General features: G+C 42.4%; 2 protein-coding genes across 2 annotated transcripts; both read right to left on the bottom strand.

Annotated features, from left to right (window-relative positions):
* Positions 1 to 37: 37 nt before the first annotated feature.
* On the bottom strand, positions 38 to 3,427 carry tnnc2.2 (troponin C2, fast skeletal type, tandem duplicate 2). The gene is made up of 6 exons (XM_068732507.1): positions 3,320 to 3,427; positions 2,458 to 2,509; positions 2,170 to 2,313; positions 1,312 to 1,426; positions 1,045 to 1,181; positions 38 to 606 (listed from the first exon to the last, which is right to left on the bottom strand). The coding sequence occupies exons 1-6, from the start codon at positions 3,320 to 3,322 to the stop codon at positions 575 to 577; spliced, it is 483 nt and encodes a 160-aa protein (XP_068588608.1). The 5' UTR covers positions 3,323 to 3,427; the 3' UTR covers positions 38 to 574.
* A 1,367-nt stretch (positions 3,428 to 4,794) lies between these two features.
* On the bottom strand, positions 4,795 to 11,457 carry tnnc2.1 (troponin C2, fast skeletal type, tandem duplicate 1). Its single transcript, XM_068732987.1, has 6 exons — positions 11,349 to 11,457; positions 9,349 to 9,403; positions 8,987 to 9,130; positions 8,299 to 8,413; positions 6,389 to 6,525; positions 4,795 to 5,248 (listed from the first exon to the last, which is right to left on the bottom strand). Exons 1-6 carry the CDS (start codon positions 11,349 to 11,351, stop codon positions 5,217 to 5,219), a joined length of 486 nt encoding a protein of 161 aa, XP_068589088.1. The 5' UTR covers positions 11,352 to 11,457; the 3' UTR covers positions 4,795 to 5,216.
* Between the last annotated feature and the right edge of the window lie 1,066 nt (positions 11,458 to 12,523).

Genomic DNA, 12,523 nt, shown 5'->3' with positions numbered 1-12,523 from the left:
AAAAAAAAAAAAAAGTAATTTTTTCAAACAAGATGGAAAAAAAGAAGAAACAAACAGATTTTATTGATATTCCTCAAAACATTTTTTTTTACACAGACCATAAATATGACAGACCAACTACAAGAGAGCATGTGTTAATTAATTTATTCTGTTCAAGCAAGTTACTTCTGTGTACAGTGAAGTGGTTGACTGAATTGGTCTGAGCAGCAGGTAACAGGCTGCCGTTTTATCGAAATCTACATCTAGATCAGATCTTTACCAGGGGGGGGGGGGCTTGCTGATGACAGGGTACGGTGTCAGCTCAATATCCACAGGCTGTCTGCATTCACAAGAGAGCGAGTGAGTGTAGCACCCCCCCCAGCGACCCCTGCCGGGTGCCCTAGCTGTCTGTTGAGGATGGAGAGAGGCAGTGAACCAGATGGACAGGAGGGAGTGTGTATGTGTGTTTGTGTGTGTGTGTGTGTGTGTGAGAGGGGGAGAGTTTGAGTGGGTCAGTGGGGAGTCAGATGCATTCTGAAAGGGGGTTCACAGGGAGGAGGAAGAGGAGGAGGAATGTCCATGAGTCTTTCTGGTTTTACTGCACATTCTCCATCATCTTGAGGAATTCTGGGAAAGAGAAGAGAGATGGGACGGTGTCATTGAGATGGGAAGTTCCATACAAACTGTTACAAAATTATGCTGATTTTCATTCATTTCCACAACAGAAATCTGAACATCGTATAAAACCAGGTTTGAAATTCTTGTTTCAGTTTGTTGATATATTAGTGTCAAATGCTTTTACAGAGGGAGGTGTAGATATATATGTTTATCATTTACAACATTAAAGCCTAAATAACCTAAAACCTCACCATACTAGTACCAGCAGAGTCCAATATGTATTTGTTGTATACTATACAACAAATACATATTGGACTCTGGCTGCTAAATTAAAAACATGAAATCTTAAATGACTCTTTAGAGTTCCACAAACACTTCCTAAATCCTAAATAGGATAATAAATAACTGGAAACGTTTCACCAACGTCCATCATCATCATGCACGTACCGTCAAAGTCCAGCATGCCGTCTGAGTTCTTGTCTCCATCCTTCATCAGCTCATCAATCTCGTCCTCTGAGACTGGCTCGCCGGTGCTGCGGATGATCTGGGCGAACTCCTCTCTGTCGATGTAGCCGTCGCCGTTCCTGCGCACAAATAGTACAGGATCGCAAACATGAGCAAATAACACTAGAAACAAAAATACCGATATCAGAACCATGAGTACAGCATTACAGAGTGAAACCACGCTCTGTACACAGTGACGGCGTGACGTACTTGTCGAACACACGGAAGCACTCCGCCAACTCTTCCTCGCTCTTGCCGGCCTGGTCCTCCTTTAGGAGCCTCACCATCATGACCAAGAACTCCTCGAAGTCGATGGTGCCGCTGCCTGAGGGGGTACAAAGGAGCCATGTGACCGATTAACAAAGGCCCAAACGTCGTGCGCTCCGTTGTGGGACACGACATGTGCGCTGTAGTCTTTGCACACCGTTTTACGCACGAACTACAGTAAAAGGAAACACATACATAAGTTATTCCCAATCTTTAATGATTATAATATAATGATTTGTATAATTGAAAGCAAATTGAAAAGAAATTGGGGGGCAATATTCTCTCCTTGCGCATGTGCGCTATAGTCTTTGCGCACAGTTTTACGCATGAACAGTAAAAGGAAACACATGGAGATCATTTTTTCCCGATCGTTATAATATAATGATTTGTATTATTGAAAGCAAAACCAAGACGAATTGTCTGCTGATGAGGCAATATTCTCTGTTTGCGCATGTGTGCTTAACCAAAGCCTAATCAGGAATTTTATCTACAAATTTAAATGTCGATTGAATGACTCAGAAAATGTAATCATAAAGGCCTTAACACAAAGTGACACAAGGTATTCTTCTTGTTTTTGGAAACATTGGAACAAATGTCTGTATGTTTTTGACCATGAGTGATTTTGGCGTATTGTATTGTTTTTAGTTTTTGTTGTTGTTGTATTTGTTTTTTTTTGTTGCTATATGGACGCATATGTCTGGAAATAAAAGTTGAATAATCACAGATGTGGAATACAAAAGCTCTGATTGCGCACAAAGTGGCCCGCTGCGCCGCCGTCACGCCGCGTTATCCGTCGCTCACCGTCCTCATCCACCTCCTCGATGATCTCATCCAACTCCTCTCTCGTCGGGTTTTGGCCCAACATCCTCATCACGGTGCCCAACTCCTTGGTGCTGATGTCACCGCCACCGTCAGTGTCGAACATGTCGAAGGCGGCCTTGAACTCTGGAGGAAGAAGAGATGTGGAGGTGAAACCACTGAAAACAACCATAGGCCTCCTGTCATTTGATTAGTACTCCGTTACATTACTGTTTACCGGCCCCAGTAACGAGATTGCTTATGTAACGCCTTACTGTAGCCTGTACTCACCAGCCAGCATTTCCTCGCTCAGGTAGGAGCGGGCCTCTTGTTGAGCGTCAGTCTGGAAGAAAACAGATCATTCACTCACTACACGGGCTTCATTGATGATTCCAGTTCAAATCACACTAACTGAGCCAATATAGCCGCGAGGCCCATGGCCCGTGCCATAGTTCATTTTTTAAAGGAATATTACTAACAGCATTGTACGCGTTTATGACATCACCAAAGCTCACAGGAACAGTAGAGTTACATATGACATACATAACATAGAGTTATCATTTACTTTATGATTTGTGTTGGTGATGACGACATGCTTTCACGGGCCGTGTGTTGCAGGATGTCGTGGTGCGCGTCTCGAGCTCGGTGCAAATGAGTCCGGCTATTTCAGGCTCAACACATTAAGATCGCTGTATATGGCCCGCAGACATCTAATCCTGGGGAATCTGTCGCCGAAGCACAATCCGCACCTTCCCAGCTGACACCCACCCAGCTCCCCGTCTCCACTTTCTGCCACCAGCAGTAATATTTACAACAGATGACGGACGAAAATCTTTTTTTTTGCATTCATTATGAATTCTATTTAAATTAACTAAAACTAAGTATAAATATATCAACTCTAAAAATGTAGTATTTGATGAAAGAAAAGTCAAGCAATTTGAAGGGGAAGCCAACAGATTCAAATCTAATCCTTATCAAAAAGAAGGGAACATGCTTCTCAACAACTTGTTTTTTAAGACTTCCATATATCTTTATTAATAAATCCGCATGCTCTCATCATTAATTGCTTAATACATCAATCATTTTTGCTGGTTGAGAGACCAACTTGGAAAAAGTTCAACGGGTCATTGTTTGCACAATTTCTTGGTCTTACCATGTTTGTGGATTAGCTTTTCCCTTCCCAGATATCCAAGGAAAAAAAAAAAGCCCAAAAGGAGTGGTCAATCCGTGTGCACCCCAACAGAGAGACTAGACGTCAAGTGAAGATTCAGACACACTTTAAACGGGACGGCCAGGTCCCGCCCCCCTCCTCTCACAGGTCTCCAGATTTAGTATCCTGAACTTTTAGGGTTCTGGGGCCATGGCAAGCCAATCACACTTTGGAGAGGAAAAGCACCTCGTTTCTCTTTTACTTACTTGAGAAAGTAAAAGAGGTAAATTCTGAGTTCTGTGTGTGTGTGATCCAGGTCAATGTAGCAGAATCTACAGGAAATAATGCAGCTTTTTGGGAGAATGCGAAGAGAATATTTCACTGCCTGTCTTCTGGTTTTGTTAAGACTGAGGTGATCAGGAGGTGGGATGTGAGGAAGAAGAGTGACATTCTGTGAAAGAAGCCACACAGAAAAACAGAATACATTCACACAAATCTAATGAATTCACTAGGTTCCTCCCTATATGGCCTCTATATCTCCTAATATAGCATTTAAAAATAAATAATACAACTACAGATCTTAGGCCTTGTAAATATAAGACAGTGGTGGGGGAGCCTAAGATTTTAAAGTATAGGCTATGGGTTTTGTGATGATGGAGTTTCAATCTGGGCGTGAAACCCAAAACCGGGACCCCATCTCCCACACCCCTCCCTCCAGCACTCTCTCTCTCTGCCTCCACCCCCTTTCGCCGTGAATAGCAGGCTGATTTTTAGGCTGAGAGACACCCGCTCATCCCGGTGCCACACTGGCCGATGAACTCAACCTGATGCTCCTTATACGGTGGGCGCTTCCTGGAGGGAGGGGCCCGAGGCGAGACACGGCAGAGGTGGATAGGATGCTGAGGAGGGGAGCAGCCATGAAGGAAGGGGAGGGATGTTGGCTTTTTGAGAAGTGGTGGGGCCCTGCAGGCTATATACCCGGAGGGAGACCTGCATGTTCCAAAGGAAGAATTGGTTCCGCGACCGCTTCGAGCCTCCAATGCTGGCCGGCTGCTCGGCCTCACCTCTCGCACTGGGGGACGAGCCACTGGCGGCAGTGATTTCTGTGCTGGGAGACCACTACGAGAAGATCAATGGCAGATAGTTATGACAGAAAACGAGTTGGGAGGGATCAATTCAAACTACATAATTGAAAATGTCCTCAGATATGACAGGGAGATGGTACACGGCACTGTGTATGCAAATAGAGGCAGCTCAGAGCGTGGAGGCTAGTTTGAAGTTCAGGACTGGAATAGAGAGATAAGACCAAGAATGTGTGTGGAAAGGTAGATCGTTGGTGGTGTAGAAAGTGCATGTGCTAGTGTGTTGGTGTGTATGATCACCTTTCTGTGTGGTTGTGTGTCAGAGAGTCCTAAGGCCAGACAGACGAGATTAACACAAGCATGAAAACATGCACGGCAGAATAACTTGCAGAGATGAACAAGGAGAAACTGGATTTATTTAGAAAGCACAGAACAGGCTGGAGCAGGTATTTAGTTTGAAGGAGGAGCAGGAATAGGAGGTTGGGGGGGAGGTCTCAGCTAAGTGGTGTAGCATTTCTGGAGAAGCGGCAGCTGCAAAAGGGGACAGCTGGCTCAACGGAGGCGAGCCTTCGTCTTAAAAGGTTTGAATGGATGGATATTTATAGGATTCCTCACCAAGCTCCTGGGTTTCAAGTGAGAAGGGGATAGAGGGGGAGGGGGGGAGACGAGGGGGAAGACGTCTCAGGAAGAACAGCATATTCATAATTGCACAAGGTTTTATAGCATTTAAAGTTTGCTCTGAGCAGATTTTTCATCAGACAGCGTGCTTTGTATTCTCTCTGAGGAAGGGCGACCAAGGAATGTAGAGCTGGCCTTCGTTACTGGACGTTCTCCATCATCTTCAGAAACTCTGGGGACACAAAAGGGAGGTTGATGTTCAATCAAGCAAACCCCCACCCACCGATTCATCACATGATCGAAACCTCTGAACAGATGAACTGTGGGATGCAAAGTGTGTATGTGTGTGTGTGTGTGTGTGTGTGTGTGTGTGTGTGTGTGTGTGTGTGTGGGTGGGTGTGTGGATGAAACCTCTTTGTGAGCACTTGGGTTGAAGTGAAATCATGGAGAACATGTGATTGTGTGTGTGTATATATATAGTATATATATATATATATATATATATATATATATATATATATATATATATATATTCACACTCACACATACACACACACACACACACAAACACATACACACACAAGGAACAAGTCAACGAGTGACTGTAGTCCACATATTGTGAGGAAGCTGCTATTTAGATTAAGATTTAGATTAATGAAAGGGGAAGTAAACACAATCATTCTGCTCTGTAACTGCACAGATAATTGTGATAAATCAAGGTTTAGGTTCCTCTAAATAGGTGTGAAATGTAAGATTTGATGGTTGCACTATCAGTCCTTAAACATTCCTCTGACATGAGGCATTTATAATAAATAATGATGCAACCAAAAACTATTTTATTTATAGGGACTTATATAAATCAATAAGCCTACTTCTGCATTCTGGGAAATATGTGTATTTGCTTTGAGTGAGATGTGAAGATGAGATTGACATCAACGCAGAGATACACATTTATACGTATATACATTGTCCTTTTCTTCTGACTGATGTTGATGTTGTATGTTACTTATTTTTGTAACTTTTTCAAGGTTATGTGCTTTAAACAGAGAGAGAGAGAGAGAGAGAGAGAGAGAGAGAGAGAGAGAGAGGGAGAGAGATTGATACCACTCTTAAATCTGACTGATTATGAAGCAGCTGGTTATCTGAGAATAACATAAAGACGGAAACATTTGAGAGCTGTATTAACCTTCTCATCTAACTCTGAAAAAGAGAGTGAATAAGTATCACTGTATACTGTGACAGTATAACTGAAAATGTTGTGAGCGGATGTGGAAGTCTAGTCTCTCCCTCTGCTGCAAACATTATGGAAGACACTGCGCAGTCCACAGGAGAAGAAGAAACACTTCTGGCTCGATACACAGCTTAAGCTTACCATCAAAATCAATCTTTCCGTCTTTGTTTGTGTCTCCTTCACCGAACATCTCGTCAATATCCTCCTCTACCACTGGCTCTCCGGTGAGATGGAGGATTTCTCCAAACTCCTCCCGGTCGACGAAACCATCTCCGTTCCTGAGGATAAGAAGCAACATCAAATGAAGACGCGCGAAAACGAATCTCTCGCCTACCTCTCCTACATCACCACGCAAACACACACACACACACACACACACACACACACACACACACACACACACACACACACACACACACACACACACACACACTGGACGTATTCATTAAAAACAGATTTTATTTATTCTTTAAGTTCAGGCCAGTTTTCATCAATACTTTTATCATTCCACAGCCATAACTGTGGCCTGTGGCTTAACTAAGTCCAACGAAACTGGACTTTTGATGGTAGAGAAAGTCAGAAAACAATAGTTTTGCTGGATATAACTTTTTTTTTTAAATAAATGCAGAGCATAAGGATCAATTAACTTTGGTTGCTAAAGAACTGTGACCAATATACTAAGTGGGATATTTTGCAGTTCAAGAATGTCAGTGCTGGAAAAAATCTGTAACGATGTCACAGTTTCTAATGAGCCAACGTGTTCGCAGATACAACATATCTGTGATGAGGTAATATCAAGACCAGATGTTTTGGCCCAGATGCTATATGGATTAGGCTCTAGTCCAATCTGTTATAATACTGAGGAATCAGTCCTGGCATTTTGGACATGTTGCCAGTTGCTTATTTACACATCCAGCACATACGAAGCATACTGTAGATTCATTTTGAGTTGTGTTCGTGGTCACTTGGGGAATGTCAGACCCTTTACAATCAATGTATTCCACATGTATATATGGATACATGACACATTAAAACAGGATTGTTGTGGAACTCAACATGTTAAGTGTACCAGTAATAGACTATGCACATCATATAATCAGTGGCATTAACTGTATTATAAGAAAGAAAGAAAAAATAAGTGTATCAGTATTCCTGTTGAACTAGCCTAAATACTACAACAGCATACAAATAATTCCCGCTCTTGGTTTTGATGTTCCGGCCCAAGATTCAATTTCTGAGGGTGGCCCTGCCTTTCAGCTCAGTATGATCTCCACAAACCCCGTAGGTAATATATGTAGCTCTCTTTGCACCTAAATGTTCCACCATGTTGTCTTTCTGTCATTTGTGGGGGTTTATCAGAGCTTTTTTCCCTCTAAAAACAGCTGCCTTCTGCGGCTGGAAGAACTTGATGTGTGGAACAGAGACCCAAAACGCAGAGGAGAACCGCGGCGTCCGTCAAGGATTACTTGGGTTTCTATATAAAAAATGTTGAATGTAGCTTTTTAAGCCACTTTAATCAGCAGGTCAGCTGTTCTTAGTGAAAAAGCTCTTGAAAAACCCACTGTACACTACCTGCTCAGAACCGAACAGCAGACAGACAAAGTCAGCCATTAGAAATAAAAAGTGGATTATTTAGCAGCTAAAGAGACAGATATATCCCTCCAAGAGTAGAGACCAAACACAGTGAATATATATATATATATATATATATATATATATATATATATATATATATATATATATATATATATATACAGTGCTGTTGAGTATATATACAGTACTAAAAGGTAATGCTTAAAAGTGGCCAAAATATTTTTTAAATGTAGCTATTATGGATGTGAAGTTATCAGATGCTTTGTCAATAGTATCGCATAAGATTTATAAATAAAGTTTTTTGATGCATTTTTTTTAAAGTGTTCAAAAAAGGTTCTGCAGGCCGTAAAATTTTGCCTATTTCTCAAATATTCTAATTTATGGGCTTTTGAATTCAGCCACAGCACAAGATGAAAATATTGAATGCTGTAACACAAGGTTATAATAATAAGTCATACTTGTCAAAAATACGGAAGCATTCTGAAAGCTCTTCTTCACTCTTTCCAGCCTGGTCCTCCTTGAGCTGTTGCACCATCATGACCAAGAACTCCTCGAAGTCGATGGTACCGCTGCCTGAGGAGAGGGGGGGGGGGCAGGGGGCACCAATATAACACATAAATGTCCGTTTGCTTCACAAGGAATCGTACTCTGCCTATGAAAACCGCTGCTGTCTTTTGTATCTGTGGGTTAGGGTTAAGGATTGAGACTTCTGACATTTGACATTTGACAAAAGATCAGCGTCAAAAACTGCCGTCCGTCAACTTGAAAGACGAGGGCATTTAATTAATAGGCAGGTAGAACCTAATCAAAAGGCTGTTGAAATGCATTATGGGAATGGTGATATCCAATATTTTTGACTCATTCTGGGGATTAAAAGTCAGGATATCTCAGCCTCCTCTGCTTTGATTCTTACTGTTCTCTCTTAAAAGTCATCCAACAATATGAAAGCACAGTACCTCTTTAACCTGCAAGAGTCATACAAAACACAGCTTTATCTCATGGCTAAGTAATTATGCCTCTTCTGGATTGGAAAAAGCACATAACCCCCCCTAAAGAAATAGGGAATATTCAAGCGAGCAGCCCTTCAATCATCCGTAAATGTCTATGAGATGCCTTTTCTATTCGTTGATCACACAATGACCTCACCGTCCTCATCCACCTCCTCAATGATGGCATCCAGCTCCTCCCTCGACGGGTTCTGGCCCAGCATCCTCATCACGGTGCCCAACTCCTTGGTGCTGATGTCACCGCCACCGTCGGTGTCGAACATGTCGAAGGCGGCCTTGAACTCTGGACGAGAGAAGGAAATAGATCAAAATTCGGAAAACTCTAAACTGGCAAAACTGTTAGGTAGGCAGGTTGTAAAAAAAAAGAAAAGAAAAAAGGGCCAAATGGAACAGTCAATCGATGGAATTACCAAGAAAAACTTTCATAAACCTCTTTTTATAGCTGCTTATTCATTGATCTGCCGCTTGATTGATGTAATTAATAAATAATGAAGGACTGACCCGCAATCATCTCCTCGGTCAGGAAGGAGCGGGCATCACTTTGGGCGTCAGTGGGCTTCAGAGAGGCGAATGGAAAAAGGTGGAAGATTGACAGGAGAGGTGATTAGAGAGGGAGAAGTTATTATTCTTATTAGTTGTATTCACCAGCAGCTGCATAATGACATGTCATTAATAAAACGTGATTGTGGCAGAGTCAAAGAGGATAACAGCATCTTCATCAGGACTCATCCACTCACACAATCACCCACATTTGGATTCTGCTGCTTCAGGTGCTATCATAGACAAAGTGACAGCCAAGGACTGGAAATAGCCGTGTGTCAGGTAAGAAGTCATGTTTAATCCTCTGCCAGCTGTCTGCACTTGTTGAATGATGGTTCTTAAAGGGGAACGCCACTCCCTTCACACATTCAGGGCTTTTGTTTGACCGGGGAGTCGTTGCAGACTGTTGAGGTTTTATACTGAAACTGTATTTTTTTTCTCTGCTGCTGCCGTCAGATCCAACAACATTCCCACTGGTAGTTGTTCTCCCACTCTTACCATCTTGTTCTCACATCCGGACATGATGCCTGGTGACATCACAACTTTACATTGCAATTTTCTAAGAGGAGCGTTGAAGAAAATGTTGGCTGGAGTTGATCAAAGCATTGCAATACTTACACGTATAAATTAAATTTGAATCTGAGACGTAACATAGTGATATTTCTCTGTCGTGTGAAATTATTAGTACAATGTTTTCCTCTGAAGTAGGAGTACACAGTAATTAACAGGCTATACAAGTGCTTTCTGGGCATTTGGATTAGTTATTTCGGGGTACAATGAGTTAATGTAATTTATATCTAAACATCATAATAAATCTATAGCTGTTCAGGGCTCTTTGAGTTTGCCTAACGATAAAGTCTGACCCTGAAACGGAGTGTATTTCACCGATGTTTTGACGCAACTATGTCATGGCAGGTGTATTGCTGAGGATGCAGGAAGTGGACGTAGTGTAATAAGCAACAACATCTGCATAGGGAGGAGGTCAGGGTGGATGGGAGGGTCTAAAAACACCGTACTTTCACCCACGAGACCGCTGTCCGAGTCCTGAAAACCAGAAGTCATTTTAACCACAATCTTTTCCTAAACCTAACCAAGTGCTTTTGTCGCCTAAACAGGTTCTGCACTGCAGGGAATTGTGCAGGTGCACTGATCGCTTGTGTTGCTAGACATTTCATAAGAAAACGCAAAAAAAACCAACTAACATAACCTTTTGTGAGAAATCATATGATCTGTTGTAGGAGAATATGTTGCTGACTTAAATTGAGTTGTATTCCCATTAAATGCTGTATCCTGGTCTACGGTAGTCCAGGAGGACAGTAAATGATTTCCCTCTCTCCCAGTTTGCTTGACAGAACCTCATTAATAACCGCAATATATGGAAGGTCACACAAACCCACCCATTAGTTCACTATAAAACTATTTGGGAGAGGATTAGAGAGGGATCTTCTCAAGGTGAATGTCCTAAATTAGGACACTCAGAGAAGGCAGCAGGTCTTCTCACTTTACTCAGCTGCGTGCTTCCTATCTTTAGTAACTCAGATCTAAATATCAAACAAAATCACATCAGTCCGTAAACAGACGAAGAGGAGGTTAAAGAAGTTGGGCATGTAAAGGGAAGTCCTCAACAGCACGTTACGAGTCAGGAAAATCGGTCCGTCTGTAGCAACATCATAAAACAGCCAAAGTATTCAAATTGATCCCCCACCCCCAAAAAAAAAACAGGAATTCCACGAGAGGAAACACCACTTGTAAAGAAATCCATCTGATAACCCAGCTGTGCTGCACATGAGGACTTGCTGGGTGACCGTGTGGTTTGTTCTTTTTGCTTCAGATAATAATATCCATCTTCTTGCCATCTGGCTTTTATCCTCATCAGTTGACAACAAAAGCAAATCCTCAAAGATTCATCAAAACTAAGTTTCCATCTCGTTTTACCTCCTTCTCAGTTTTCGGTTTCTTACCATGGCGGCTGGCTGTGCTGAACAACAGACAGCAGTAAAAAAACGTCAGACGTCGGGGAAAGTTTTCCTGCAACACCGTTCGGGCGGCTTTACTCCCCCCATAAGTACCCTCTCATCCCACTACACTTTTTCTGAAAATGATCAGGATTGGGCAAGGGGCCCCCCTCCTCAGACAAGAGACAGCCAATCACATCCGACTTTAGTTTGTGCCCTCATACAATCTCTTGACGGACATCCCCTTGTGTGGCACGCTCCCCAATCCCCCATATTTAGATAACAGACAAGCTTAGTGAGATTTATTTAAAAAAAAGAAAAGAAAACAGTGCAGGCATCAGGCAGCTGGAGGCTATTTTGGCAGAGGATCAACCGAGCATCTCTGTGCAGACGGACACTTGATTTCACATGCTACGCGAGATCAGGAGTGCACGCTCACACACAACACCAGCATGGACACACAGACGCACACACACACACACACACACACACACACACACACACACACACACACACACACACACACACACATTAACACCTCCCAGCATGCACAGATTCTCTGCCCCTTTCACAGTGTCCGTTAACACATCTATCTGCCCGTCTCCCTGTCTTCACTGCTGTGGACTTGCCCTTGCACTTATGACATCTGTAACTTAAGAGGCGGTCAAATGTACTTGTGATCCCACACAGCTGTACCCCTATTTTACCTATTGGTTTATCTCCCCGTCAACAAGTAAACAAACCTCACCCTCTCATATATCTCTAGACCAGGGGTTCCCAAACCTTTTCATGCGACAGCCCCCGAAACAGCATTATGGCCTTTTCCAAGAAGTATTTAAAAACCCATTGACGATACTTTGACAAATGTTAAAAATAATGAATAAATAACGTCAATCATTCCATTAGATTCAATATTTCGGTTTTCCATTAAAAGCATTGTTTGTTCGTTCAGTTGAACAACATTCAACAATCAACATGCATTGTGTGTGTGTATGTGTGTGTGTGTGTGTGTGTGTGTGTGTGTGTGTGTGTGTGTGTGTGTGTGTCTATGTTGTCAGGTCTTTTCCTTTTCAAAAAACGTGTCCATGTTTGTGAGTTAGCATTAGCTAGCTAGCTAGATGCTCGCAACTAACTTTTAGCTCAATTTCCGTAGCAGAGCAGCTGCTGTGATGAATGTTGTT

Source organism: Cebidichthys violaceus, unplaced genomic scaffold, assembly GCF_023349555.1.
Source record: "Cebidichthys violaceus isolate CVI_PGR_0920_01 unplaced genomic scaffold, fCebVio1.0.p SCAF_6, whole genome shotgun sequence".
In the NCBI taxonomy this organism is placed as follows: Eukaryota; Metazoa; Chordata; class Actinopteri; order Perciformes; family Stichaeidae; genus Cebidichthys; species Cebidichthys violaceus.
The sequence above is the reverse complement of the archived record's forward strand: the minus strand, read 5'-3'. Positions and strand labels throughout refer to the sequence as shown.